This window comes from Hyperolius riggenbachi, chromosome 5 (assembly GCF_040937935.1).
Source record: "Hyperolius riggenbachi isolate aHypRig1 chromosome 5, aHypRig1.pri, whole genome shotgun sequence".
Taxonomy (NCBI): domain Eukaryota; kingdom Metazoa; phylum Chordata; class Amphibia; order Anura; family Hyperoliidae; genus Hyperolius; species Hyperolius riggenbachi.
In genome coordinates, this window is record NC_090650.1 from 128859996 (window position 1) to 128875039 (window position 15044).

At 42.5% G+C, this 15044-nt stretch overlaps 1 protein-coding gene across 2 annotated transcripts in view; it reads right to left on the reverse strand.

Moving 5' to 3' along the window:
- SH3BP5 (SH3 domain binding protein 5) overlaps positions 1-15044 on the reverse strand; it is a 99527-nt gene that overhangs the window by 3635 nt on the left and 80848 nt on the right. For both annotated transcript variants that reach the window (XM_068236243.1, XM_068236244.1), the window contains 3 exons: positions 8751-8793; positions 7607-7823; positions 937-1197 (listed from right to left, as the gene is read on the reverse strand). In XM_068236243.1, the coding sequence (XP_068092344.1) occupies positions 937-1197; positions 7607-7823; positions 8751-8793 (521 nt within the window). The remainder of the gene's footprint in view (positions 1-936; positions 1198-7606; positions 7824-8750; positions 8794-15044) is intronic.

The following is a 15044-nucleotide window of genomic DNA, read 5'->3' on the forward strand; positions in this document are numbered from 1 at the left end:
TGCTGTTATTACACTAGTACTATTATCACAGCATGTGCAGCTTTACACACTGCAACACAAAAAAATAACACACCTTGCTTTAAAGACACAAAATTTGGCCAGTAATCTGCATAAAACCAGGCTTTACAGCATAACAATGGTTTGTGCATCAACCCAATTAGAACATTGCTATAACTGGAGTCTGAGTCACGGAGTAATTTTGGGTACCTGGAGTCGGTGGTTTCATAAACTGAGGAGTCGGAGTTGGATGATTTTGTACCGACTCCACGGCCCTGCAAGTTTCTCTCTCTCCTAGAATCCCCTTCCAAAACGCACTCCCCAACCCCTGAAAACTTTAACCACTTCAGGACTCATCCTTTACCCCCCCCCTTAAGGACCAGCGCTGATTTCTGAGATCTGTGCTGGGTACCAGTCGGTAATTTACCGACCTCCAAGGGCAGCTGGGGAAATCTTTATGAATTAGCACACAGACCGGGAAAATACAGCACAGATTCTTTTATCGCACTGCTGTTTATGAATCAAGGCCTTTGTATGCAAATTTATATTTATGCAGCTTGAAAAATGACAAATCATGATCCACCTTAGTGGGATTCGATAGGTCCATTTTCAAAAAACATTTGCATAATCCTGCATCAACTCAAATTATTTGCATTTCATTGACTATGCCTAGTCCTAAAATGAATTCCAAATAAAAAACAATATGCATGGAGTTTACAGGCGTTCCCTGTGTTTGACCATGTGCCTCCAGCTCTCCAGTTTCCACCCATAACCCAACAGCATTCTGGTAGGTGAACTGGCTTCCCCCTAAAGTTAGCTATAGACAATACATTGGGAATACATGTGAACGCCAGTAAGTGATGTCCTTTGCTCCCTGGTGCCTGTGCTGCTTCTGTATAAAAGTATAAGACAAAATAACGTGCAGATGATCCAGCTCACCTCTCTCCATGTCACACTCTGGAGAGGACGCCCCACTGCATTCACTGCGAGGCCCGAGGATAGGGGATATCAGCCCGAATTCAGACAAGGACATGGGGCTGGACAGATCTAGGCTGCCCGGACGTGGAGCAGCTGGAAAGGGACTTGGAACCTCAGAAGGACTTGTAGGACCGGAGCTAAAACTTGACAGGGATTGTGTCTCAGAGTCCTCTTCAGAGACCACACTGCTGAGATTATCATCGTCAAACACTTCAGAGGTCACTACAGAGAAAAGCAGACATTTCCTTTACATTAATGATCAGTCACAGATGAGCCGAAACTGTATATATCATCACATTTGTTGCGGCGAAGGAAATGGTAAAGAACCTTACTACACATATTACAAGTTCCACCACGCTAAAGAGAAACTCCGACCAAGAATTGAACTTTATCCCAATCAGTAGCGGATACCCCCTTTTACATTATACATCTATTCCTTTTCACAAACAGACCATCAGGGGGTGCTGTATGACTGATATTGTGGTGAAACCCCTCCCACAAGAAACTCTAAGGACCGTGGTACTCCTGGCAGTTTCCCGTCTGTAAACCTTGTTGCATTGTGATAAATCGCTGTTTCCAACTGCCAAAAAAGCATGCAGCAGCTACATCACCTGCCAGCAGTAAAAATGTCACCATGTAATAAATGTCAGAATGTAAATCAGGGATTAAAAAGATTTTACAATGGGCAAACACTGACTAAATCATTTTTTCTACATAATTATTGTAACAATGAAGCACTTTTTTTTATTACATTATTTTCTCTGGAGTTCCTCTTTAAGCCTCCTACACATGTACAACGACTGTTCCTTGAAGGGACTGACAGTGTGGGGCTGAGTGCTGTACAGACGCATCAGTAGCCTAGCGGCTAACAATGTGTCTGTTGCTATGGGGAGGGGCAACACGCTTCACCCTCTGAAAGCCATTCTGTCGTGTGGAGCGAACCAGGGCCCTTTTCCACTAGCAATTGCTAATCAGAAATGTCAGCAATTGTGATTTTTCATTCATTTTTTTTATACGCCATGCAATTGCATTTCAAAATCGCTTTAGAAAGCCATTGCAATTTGAAAAAAATCAAATCGCAGTAGTGGAAAAGGTCTATCGCGATTCCTATTTTAAAGCAGCAACCCTAGCTATTCAAAAATGGCTAGCGTTTTGTGATTGCTGATCGCAATCGCCTGCAGTGGAAAAGGGCCCTAAGAGAACAATGCACTCAGGGATCAATCTGGCATGCTAGGTCTTTAGAGGACATGGCTCATAGCTCCTGTACACACTAGATTCTCCACCGAGGAAAACTTGGCTGAGTTTAACCAGCATGTGTATGTAGCTGTAGTCTTAAGGCTCATACACACATCAGACCATAGTCTTTTGAAAATGAAAGATCACAGACCAATTTTACCCCCTTCCATGTAGTATGAGAGCCATGCCTACACAGTCTATTCTATGGAGCTGAACTCCCCATCAGACAGAAATCTTTGCAAGATGCTGCACACAAAGATGCTGTTGACATTCAAAAGATCAGTATCTGCAAAAGATCTGTTCCTGTAAAAGATCCGTTCCTGCAAAATGCATTCATAGTCTATGAGATCTGCAGATCATCATACACACCTTGTTTAACAGACATTCATCTGCAGATTAGATCCACCAGGATGGATTTTCAGATCTGCAGATGATTGTCTGATCTGCAGATGAATGTCAGTTAAACAAGGTGTGTATGATGATCTGCAGATCTCAGACTATGAATGCAATTTGCAGGAACAGATCTTTTGCAGATACTGATCTTTTGTGTCTGTACAGCATCTGTGTGTGCAGCATCTTGCAAAGATGTTTTTCTGATGGGGAGTTCAGCTCCATAGAAAAGACTGTAGGTATGGCTCTCATACTACATGAAGGGTGGTAAGATTGGTCTGTGATCTTTCATTTTCAAAAGACTATGGTCTGATGTGTGTATGTGGCCTTAGTTTACATGATTAGGACACTTAATGCTCATTAGGTCTGTATGGGAGAAAAAAGGTTTGTAATGCTGTATCCTCATTGCAAGGTACAAGAAGATTGTTGTATAGTTCACATCAACATGAACTACCTGCATTGTAAGCAATGCATGTTCAGAGCCAGAATGTGATGCTAGCATTGGGGGCAGGTTCACATACAAATGCATACTTACTGGTGATTGGAAATGGTCAATGAAATGCTAATTTTTTTTATGCTGATTGAAAATGTATGCAAATTTTATGTAAAATGTATACAGCTTGAAACTGGACCAACCACATGCAGTAACTGGTGGATAGGACTGATCCATTTCAAATCTACATATATTTGCATCAGTTCAAAGTAATTAGCATCTCTACTGGTGAGAATTTTCTTTCCTTTTAAGTTCCACCCCTTTTTTTTCTGCCATTGTCGTGGAAGCAACTGTACATCCTCAATAACTGCTCCTACCACTTTGAGATGATTGATGCAAGTTCTCCCCTCCTCCTGCACAGTTCACTCCCACACCCTCAGATTAGTGCAGATGGTAGAGTGAGCTGACCAACCAGGCTATCCTCCGTTATGCAGCATGTGATGACTTCATTACACATGCGCACACTCTCGACTCAAGGATGAGAAAGAGAAAAGGACACCATCAGCAGCCAGGAGATGAGACAAGGTGCAAGCAGCTTAGTAAGCGTGGCCCTATCCAATCTTAATGGGGGAAGGGGGGGGGGGGGGGGGGGGAAAGAAGACAACTGGAGCTGTTCCATTTCACTGTAAGGCCTGAAACCCACTAGAGTGTTTCTTCTGAGCATTTAGTAAGCGCTTTCAATCACTAGCAATTTCCCTACACCAATATACACGGATGGGGCAGATTCCACTAGAGAAATTGCGATTAAGGAAATTGCAATCGCTGGAAGTGCAGCATTTTGGGAGCGTTTCCATGTAATGAATTGTATAGCAGCAGAGAAATCGCTCCCAAAGCGCTACCACTCGCTAGCAATTGAGATCACTTTCTAGTGGGTTCCAGGCCTAAGAGTGTAGTTACAGGGTGGCTGGTTAAGTTATTACATATTGAGATGCAATTTCCAATTTTCATTTTAAGTTCGCCAAATTACACTTTCTGCATTACGCATTTAGTAGGTGCACTTTTGGATTTTTTTAGTCTAACAACAAACATTCTTAATAGTTCTGGTTCTCTGTAAGGGCCTTTTTCCACTACCCTGCGATTTGACTCCGACTGCTAATGGATCGCAAAGCGCAAGGTACATTAACCACTTAACGACCGATAGGCGTCGGCGGGTCGTTAGTGGTTTTGCATGGAAACGGCCGCTTGTCCGAGCGGTCTTTCCATGCTAGTTCATGGAGGGTGTCTCCGTGAACAGTGTGCGAGCCGCCGATCGCGGCTCGCACACGTAATGTAAACACGCGGGGAAGAAATCCCCGCTGTTTACATCATACGGCGCTGCTGCGCAGCAGCGCCGTAAGGCAGATTGGCGATCCCCGGCCTCTGATTGGCCGGGGATCGCCGCATTCTGATTCGCCGGCATCTGTTCTAGGCGGCGCAGGACAGATCCCCGTCCTGCGCTGCCCATAGCAGGAAGGGGAGGCACGGAAGGGGACGGAGGCGGAAAATGGCTGCGGAGGGGGGCTTTGAACAGCCCCCCCGCCAAACGAACAGAGCCGGCAGCGATCAGACCCCCCCAGCAGGACATCCTAGTGGGGAAAAAGGGGGTAAGTCTGATCGCCCAGCCTCATTGCTGATCTGTGCTGTGGGCTGTAGAGCCCACGCTGCACAGATCAGCCAAATCACCCCTGGTCCTTAACGGCAGCAGCAATTTCCATTAATGCGATCCAATTGCATCGCGATTTTGGTCCAAGTGCAATCGTCGTCCTGCCGCGTTAAAGATGCGATTGAGCTCTACTATACTGAGTGTAGTAGCTCAATCGCAATTGCATAGTGGAAACTGAAACGCTATTGCAATTGCGATTCATAGTGGAAAAGAGCCTTAACTCAGCTAGCTGCCCTATAACAACACTTCCACAAGTCCTACCAATAGACTTATGCATCCTTGCCTTGCACTGGTGAAGGCCAAAATGGCCCGAAACAACTGCATGAAACATAAATGATATGGCTATGTATATAGTTGGGCTATAAAAAGAGCAGATCTGTCTGTATCTTTAAAGAGGAACTCCAGTGAAAATAATGTAATAAAAAAGTGCTTCATTTTTACAATAATTATGTATAAATTAATCAGTGTTTGCCCATTGTAAATTCTTTGAAATCCCTGATTTACATTCTGACATTACATGGTGACATTTTTACTGTTGGCAGGTGATGTAGCTGCTGCATACTTTTTTGGCAGTTGCAACAGCTGTAAACAGCTATTTTCCATAATGCAACAAGGTTCACAGACAGGAAACTGCCAGGAATACCACGGTCCTCAGAGTTTCTTGTGGGAGGGGTTTCACCACAATATCAGTCATACAGCGCCCCCTGATGGTCTGTTTGTGAAAAGGAATAGATTTCTCATGTTAAAGGGGGTATCATCTACTGATTGGGATACAATTCAATTCTTGGTCGGAGTTTCTCTTTAAGTTACATAAAGTAATGATTTGCATATTCCAAGCACTGCCCTGAAATGATGCATTATGGGCATTCTGTCACTTCCACACACTTACAAAAGTTCTGCCTGGGACTTGGTTTGAATTTTAGTGATGAGGAAAAATAGCAAAAAAAGTTCTGTACCGTGTTAGCCAAACAAATGATGTAGGTAGAAAAAAACAAAGTCTTGTAAAATTAATACCTTTTAATGGCTAGAACCCAGAAAGTTTGCATCATTTAACTATCAGTTAGCCATTAAAAGGTCTTCCTTTTACAAGACTGTGTTTTGTCTACCTACATAGTGATGAGGAAAGCACCTGGTCTGTCAGTGGCCGTGCAATGTGCGGTTATCAGAGTAAATCATGTCAGACCTGGAGCAAATTGTGACTGGACTGAACACTATAAACAAGATGATAATTTTAGCACACTGTGTTTACCAGATATAGGAACAAAATCCTCATGGGAAACACAAAAGATTAGATAACAATCACATGAACAATAACTCTGTCATAATATACTGTCTTAAATTATATTCCATGCTAAAGTACAGTTATCAAACACAGCATAATCATATTTCAGTAAACAAAGACCTGCAGTCAAGTAGCTGATAAGGCCCGGCCTTTCCTGTTCTTTGAAATAAATAGATTACATGACGCCTTTTGTAAGGTCAACCCCTTTCAGTGCACACACAGGACATCTGGTTTGTGCTGTAAAATCAGACCCTTGCTTATTCAGTATAGACAGAGTTGCAATTTGGTTCAAATGCACTAAAAAATTATTTCTTTGACGTAGTGGTTGAAGAGGTAATTAATTGTGCTCATTTAGGCAAAGGTAGAACGTGAACACACAGTTGCTTAGCAAATGAAGGAGCAAAGAGAAAGCCGGTGTGAAGAGAGAGAGAGCATTGTGGAGAAAGAGGTAGCGGATACAAAGTGGGGGAGAGATAGTGGTTGTAGAGGGAAATAGGTTGCAGAGAAAGAAGGAAGTTGAGGAGAGAGAAAGGTTGCTAGGAAAGAGAAACAGAACACAGAGGTGAAAAACAGATGGTGAAGAGATACTGGGGCCATTACTCAATTCACTCTTTCTAGTGAAGTATGTAGAAAAGGAAAATAGGTATTTACAAATGGGTGTTTCTTGAAACAACCAACCTCACAGCAGGTCTGGGAGATGCTCCTGGGCATAGTCACACTCCACAAATGGAAGGGGAGAAGTTTAAACATACCAATACTATACCCATCCAAAATGTGTTGTTATATATAACTTTAGTCACTCACTGTGCTTGCTCTTTTTTGTCTTTAATGAACAACTGTAGTGAGAGGTATATGGAGGCTGCCATATTTGCTTCCTTTTAAGCAATGCCTATTGCCTGGCAGTCCTGCTGCACCTCTGCCTCTAATACTTTTAGCCATGGACCCTAAACAAGCATGCAGCAGATCAGGTGTTTCTGACATTGTCAGATCTGACAAGATTAGCTGCATGCTTTTTTCTCGTGTGATTCACACACAAGTGCAGCCAAATAGACCAGCAGGGTTGACAGGCAACTGGTACTGCTTAAAAGGAAATAAATATGGCAGCCTCCATATACCTCTCACTACAGTTGTCCTTTAAGAGGAGAGTCCAAATTTTTAAATTGTTTTAACTATTCAACTCTGGCACGTTCTACGGTTTGTCACTTTCTGTCCTCAAGACTGCTCATAAATATACAGACAGCAATTTAAAAAAAATTACATAAAAGCTTGTATTTACTATACTTCTATATCTGTCCCTTTTGGGGAGATTTTCCCACAGCCCACTGCGGAAGGAGGTGAGGAAGGTGAGAGCACAATTGCAATAAAAACACAAACTATTCTAACCACCTTCCACATTATCCAGTGTAACATGAAGGTTGCCCTGAAGTTGAGCATACCATTTTTAATATACTATTTAACAATGGACTATAAAGGGAAAGCCATGCTGTGATTTCTTGTTGCTGCATTGCACAGTGTTGCCATGTACCTCCACCGTACAGTACAGTTGTGCTGTAGCTGTACCCCTCTTTGTATCCCCTTATAGACTTACTAGATATGGAGTCTGCTTCCAGCTTACAAGCAGAGAGATCTTCTACTGAGCTGCTGCCTTCTGCCCCCACCCCTCGTCCCCGGGGGCCCATAGCAGAGGAACGCCGCCTCTCATGGATCTCATCCGAAATCATTTCAAGGTTTTTCAGTGCAGTCTTGTACTCTCCCTTTGCCAAGGATAGCTTCGCCTGGAGATCATCCACGGTTTTCTTCAGTTGCTGAGGATAAGAATAAATATTACAGGTTTACAACATCGATTTCCTTCCCACTTTCAGATTTTCTATGAAGTAACAAAACAGTCGTCCGTCCAAAATAACAGTCAGTCCTTCATATATTACACTGTGGGCCCTCGCTGGAATGAAGAAATATGATAACCTATCTTGCACTAGATAATCTTCTGAGTAGAGCTGCTTTAACAGGCACAACTACGTCCATGTTATTTATTCTGCATACAGACACAAGGTTTTCTTCATCTGGAATGATTGTTTATGATCACCTTGAGCAACAATCTAGCATCAACACAATATTGCTGGCCTCCTTGGCAGCAATTCAGAGTCAAATAATGATCAGCCCCACACAACTGATTTTCTGCTAGGAGCTGTGGTGATCTACTTATCTACCTCTACTTATCCTCCACACAAGGCGGAGAGCTGAGGAGTAGATATACACAACCTCCTACAACCCTGTCCCCTAAATGTAACCCACTTAAAATACTGCCCAACTGTAGATTCTATGATACTACCAGGGCTCTGGAGTCTGAGCCGGAGTAATTTTGGATACCTGGAGTTGGAGGTTTCAAAAACTGAGGAGTTGGATGATTTTTGTACTGACTCCACAGCCCTGGTTACTACCCTTCAATCATGTTCAATTCCAGGTGTTTGCTATTGTGTAGCAGAGTGGCAGCACCCAAGTCAGCGTGCCAGGTGCCAATTTGCATTAGTTGCAAAGCAGTGCCTAAATTAACAGGCGTGCAGTTTACCTGCTTCGGCATAATTGGGCTCCACGATACGCTATTCTGGAGCTGAGATCAGTCCCTCTGGCGAGACTACATGCACTAAGCTGGTACTATGTACACAATAAGTCAACTTTATATATCGCAAATACTGGAACTAAAATGAATACAATGAAAAGTAAAGTGTACCAACCTCAAGCTGCAGATAATACTTTGCCTTCATTTCAAAATAGGGTCTGGCGGGGAAAAAGAGAAGTATTAGTTGTTGAGTAATAGGCAGGAGATAAAGTCAGAATAAAGGCATACGCTGTGGGAGGCAAGGTAAGCTGGATGAGCTATTCATCTCAAACAGCAGAGGAGAGAGAACACTGTGATCAAAGCAAAGTGCTACCCAGAAAGGAGTCATAACCCAGAGCTAAGAGCTATCATTTTCATGTCAGCATCCAGGACATTCGTGTACAAGATATAAAGCTGCTGGCAACAGGAATATTTATTCCATACACGTTACCAGACAGTGCAACAAGAAAACCTGTGCTCAACTGGAACAGTAATAGAAGAACATGAAGTATACAGTCAATATAACCAGCAGAAGGCTGGATTCACACAGCTATCAAAAGGTCAGAGGGAGCAGATATTTTTCTTTAGAACCCCGAAGACCTGCATACACATAAGCTGGATGGTTATTCAATAGCTAAGGTTAATTTACTCTTAGGCAATTTTCACTGCAGCAGTTATATTCCCTTTGATATGGTTCCCTTGAATACAATACAAACTCAGGTGACCCAATAGCGAAGGTTAATTTACTCATAAGGCCCATAAACACGTCGGATTTTTGCGAACGACCCGTCGTTTGAACGTTCCGTCGTTCTGACGTCAAATCCGGCGTGTGTACAGACTATTGTTCGGGTGATAAGACCGTTGAAAACCAGTCTTATCACCCGAACGATAGTCTGTACACACGCCGGATTTGACGTGCGAACGACGGAACGTTCAAACGACGGGTCGTTCGCAAAAATCCGACGTGTGTATGGGCCTATAGGCAATTTTCACTGCAGCAGTTATATTCCCTGTGATATGGTTCCCTTGAATACAATACAAACTCAGGTGACCCTTATCCCTTCACTCTCACGTCCACCCTCGGGTGGTTTCTTCTCCAGTCCAATAAAAAGTGTGAATCTATGCAACGATCAGTGTTGTGCCGGTCAACAGTAAATTCTCTGCCATAGAGATACTGTTGTATATTGTAATAAGTGTATTTAAAACACGGCTGTGTAGCAATTTATTGAAATAAAGCGTGCAACAAGAATAGACAATTTCTATAGGTACATACTGATGCTAGGTACACACCATACAATTTTCTGTTAGATCTTCTGTTAGAAATCTATCTGGTAGGTAAATCTAACAGAAAATCTAACAGAAAATTGTATGGTGTGTACCTAGTATTACAGTCACTCACACATTCACACAGACCACAACCATACCACCTCCACTCACTGCAGCGAAAAAAGGCAAATGGTCTAAAGAAAAAAAATTAAAGAAAAATATGCCATTAACCTGATAATAAATTCTGCAGGCTTCTTTATTTTTTCTTTTCCATTTTTTTTCTTTTTACTAATTGCTATTTTTGCACACTTTTTCAGGACCCTCCCAGTGCATCTTTTTTACTGAAGTGAGTGGAAGTGGTATGGTTGTGGTCCGATTGATGGTGCAAGTAACTAAGTACGTACCTATATAAATCATTGTCCATTTATGAATGTATTCTTGTTGCATGCTTTATCTATTTCAATAAATGTAGCGTTTAAAATACACAATAAACCAGTATTGCTGGAACTTTCCCAGTCCTGGTGAGTAGTGAGTATAAGGTAGACTACCTTGAAGTTAATTAGGAGGGATGAAAGGAAACAAATCATTTAAAAGTGGAGATGGCTTGCTCTAAACAAAATGACAGAAGAACTGCTTTACAGAGTACACAGCCATGTCTTACAGTGGCTTGCAAAAGTATTCGGCCCCCTTGAGGTTTTCCACATTTTGTCACATTACTGTCACAAACATGCATCAATTTTATTGGAATTTCACATGAAAGACCAATACAAAGTGGTGTACATGTGAGAAGTGCATCAAAAATCATACATGATTCCAAACATTTTTTACAAATCAATAACTGCAAAGTGCTGTGTGCGTAATTATTCAGCCCCCTTTGGTCTGAGTGCAGTCAGTTGCCTATAGACATTGCCTGATGAGTGCTAATGACTAAATAGAGTGCACCTGTGTGTAATCTAATGTCAGTACAAATACAGCTGATCTGTGATGGCCTCAGAGGTTGTCTAAGCGAATCTTGGGAGCAACAACACGAAGTCCAAAGAACACACCAGACAGGTCAGATAAAGTTATTGAGGCATTTAAAGCAGGCTTAGGCTACAAAAAGATTTCCAAAGCCTTTAACATCCCACGGTGCACTGTTCAAGCGATCATTCAGAAATGGAAGGAGTATGGCACAACTGTAAACCTACCAAGACAAGGCCATCCACCTAAACTCACAGGCCAAACAAGGAGAGCGCTGATCAAAAATGCAGTCAAGAGGCCCATGGTGACTCTGGACGAGCTGCAGAGATCTACAGTTCAGGTGGGGTAATCTGTCCATAGGGCAACTATTAGTCGCGCACTGCACAAAGTTGGCTCTTATGGAAGAGTGACAAGAAGAAAGCCATTGTTAACAGAAAAGTATAAGAAGTCCCATTTGCAGTTTGCCACAAGCCATGTGGGGGACACAGCAAACATATGGAAGAAAGTGCTCTGGTCGGATGAGACCAAAATGGAACTTTTTGGCCAAAATGCAAAACGCTAAGGGCTCTATTCATAAAAAAGTTGTGGCGAGAAAACTCCTGGAGGGAAAATACCGCAGCGGTATTTTACACTTCTGGGTGGTCATTCAAAAAAATCTTGAAAGCTGCGATGCAAGAGCGGAGATCTCCCGCTGAAAGCTGGCGGTAAGATGTCGGAAGGCATGCGGAAACACTTCAGCTGGCAGAGTCTCTCAGTGCACTGCTCTCTCTGGGAGGTCTGTCCCATTCACTTGTATGTAATCCGCAAAACCAGAGGAAGCGGTATTGCCCGTCCACATACCGCTTCCTCTAATCTTTATGAATGGCCATTTTGTTACTTTTTTCTAGATAAATCTAGAAAAACACTGGAGAAGGCGGAAATTTCTCGCTCTGCTGGGGGATTGTAGATTTTCATGCGGGAACAGCTTTTATGAATGCCCACTTTGCTAAATGGACGGGAAAATCCGCTGTTTTGAGCGGAAAACTTGCGGTAAGGTTTTATGAATAGAGCCCTATGTGTGGCAGAAAACTAACACTGCACATCACTCAGAACACACCATCCCCATCGTCAAATATGGTGGTGGCAGCATCATGCTCTGGGGTTGCTTCTCATCAGCAGGGTCAGGGAAGCTGGTTAAAGTTGATAGGAAGACGGATGGAGCCAAATACAGGGCAATCTTGGAAGAAAACCTCTTGGAGTCTGCAAAAGACTTGAGACTGGGGTGGAGGTTCACCTTCCAGCAGGACAACAACCCTAAACATAAAGCCAGGGCAACAATGGAATGGTTTAAAACAAAACATATCCATGTGTTAGAATGGCCCAAAGTCCAGATCTAAATCCAATCGAGAATCTGTGGCAAGATCTGAAAACTGCTGTTCACAAACGCTGTCCATCTAATCTGACTGAGCTGGAGCTGTTTTGCAAAGAAGAATGGGCAAGGATTTCAGTCTCTAGATGTGCAAAGCTGGTAGCGACATACCCTAAAAGACTGGCAGCTGTAATTACAGCAAAAGGTGGATCTACTAAGTATTGACTCAGGAGGACGAATAATTACGCACACCCCACTTTGCAGTTATTTATTTGTAAAAAATGTTTGGAGTCCTGTATGATTTTCATTCCACTTCTCATGTGTACACCACTTTGTATTGGCCTTTCACGTGGAATTCCAATAAAATTGATTCAGGTTTGTGGCAGTAATGTGACAAAATGTGGAAAGCTTCAAGGGGGCCGAATACTTTTTCAAGCCACTGTATGTACCTATTCTGTATGAGGCACAGATCGTAGGGAAATGCTAAACAAAAGTTATATGTGAATCTTAAAGGTATCAAATAATGCCAAAGGAAGATATCGGAGTGTCCTTGAAAGCTTGTATTAACTTAAAAAATCATATTTTTTTCTCCTGGCAACCTGATGAAAAGGAGCTATTGAGCTTTGCAGCAGAAGACTGCTGTGTGTGAGCATAAAGAAACAGAATGGTTAATTCGCTGTCACTGACCTCTGAAGAAATTGCTCTGAAAACCAAAATAGCACAAACAAGTCAGTGGTTTTCTGCCAGATGAAGGATGCAGCTATAAATAGCTCCCCTGACACAAATAGAGAGACTGACTCTTGGGCATTATTGCTACAGTATTTTAGCAGATAAGTGGAAATCTCCAGAGTAACATACATTATACACAGCTAGCTATGCCAGCCTCTCCTTCCTGCTCACTTTCTAAAGACCCGACCACAATAAAGCGTACCAACCTGTTTTACTTACTGAAGTAATATTTATGAGTATACAGCCCATCAATTCCCTATGTTCCCTATGAGAGAGCAGTATGAAGCTACTCCTAGTGCATCTCCTACACTGAAGCTATGAACAGGGAATTAAGCAGGGAAACCCTTCTAGACAGCAGCCTTACAAGGCCACTACTGGCCAGGACTCTGCAATGGTGAAAAATCACCCTCTTATGAGTCTAATTGCAAATATTAGCACACCTGCTTCCAATTTTAAAGCACACTTTTTATTGTGCCAGTTCCACAAGAAAGTCCAACAACTGTCCACACACCTTGATAAAGGGGGACCCTGTGAGGCCCCCGAAACAATTGGTGGACTTTCTTGTGGAACTGGCACAATAAAAAGTGTGCTTTAAAATTGCAAGCAGGCGTGCTGATAATATTTGCAACTGTACTTCGCTGGTGGTCTGCCTATACCACTTTTATCAAGCACCCTGGAATACGGAAGGTGTGCCTACTTCACTACTGAATTGTTCTTATAAGTCTTATGACTCTTATGAGTCTAGTCTTACATGCTGTGTGGCGTATGAGAATAACAGCAGTTTTTAAAGTGGGTTGAAACTCACATTTTATGTATGGTCTAAAGCAGGGGTACCCATTGGGTAGATCACAAAGGACTTCATGGTAGATGCCAACCGCACTACATTTTCGATTCTGTATATACAATTGTGCTCCTAAAATTGTACATAGGTAGATCATTTTGACTTGCTGATTTTTAAAAAGCAGCTCAAAAGCCGAAAAAAGTGTGGGCACCTCCGGTCTAAAGCATGAAACGGCATAAAACTAATAGGAAAGTTAATACTCATTTTACTTTCACTCAAGCTAATTGATAAGAGTGCAATTGGAATACTCAAATTAGCAGATTTTGTATTTAGCTAATACTACACTGTGTAAACACTGCAGAAATTTAAGGAACAAGCAAGAACGTTTAGAACTTTGTTTGCTCAGTAATTACTTAATTACAAGACAATGGCCTCAATTTTGGTATGCTTATGTCCGTTTCCCCGCATGAGTTGTATTTTACTGCATGCGGTAAAAGCAGTTTGCCATTTTAGTCATAGTTTACTGCATGTGGTAAATTAGGGTGTAAAATGTGCGGTATTTTACCAAAAATAGGAATTCTCATAAAAATAGGGGGCATATTAGCACATAATTCACCGATCAGTTTAAGACCTGCCTGTACCTGGCAGTAAAATCAATTTGTGTGCATTTTGCAGTTTTTATGTGGAGTTCCTATTGCTGTTTTAGTGGAATTCCTATACAGGCTGTGTAATAGACCTAATGCCAGTTGGCGTCAAGTCCTGGGGCCAGCTACTGCAGGAGATTGCGCACATCTCCTCCTTCAGTCTCCCAGCGGCGATCACCGCTCAGGAACTGTTAGACGGCGAAAACGCAATCTATTAGTGCAATCTATTAGTGCTGTACTGGATACAGCCGTGTGACACGGCTGTCCCCGAGTGGCAAGGCAGCGATCCGCTGTCATAGGCTGAAGCCTATGGCAGCCGATCACACTGATTGGCTGGCGGAGGGAGGGACTACAACATCAATAAGAAAAATATTTACAAAAAAAATAAACAAACATTGGGGGTGCGATCAGACCCCACCAACAGAAAGATCTGTTGGTGGGGAGAAAAGGGGGGGGGGGGGGGGGAGGGGAATCACTTGTGTGCTGACATGTACGGCCCTGCAGCATGTCCTTACAGCTGCAGTGGCCAATTTAGTGAAAAGTAGCCTGTTCTTTAGGGGGGTTTAACACTGTGGTCCTCAAGTGGTTAAAAAACAATGTAAAAATGTGAAATGCTGAACAGAGGGGTAACATTGTGATATTTATACCTCTGACTTGAAAAATATCAAAATGTTTCTTTATGCGTTATTTATGCATCAAAAA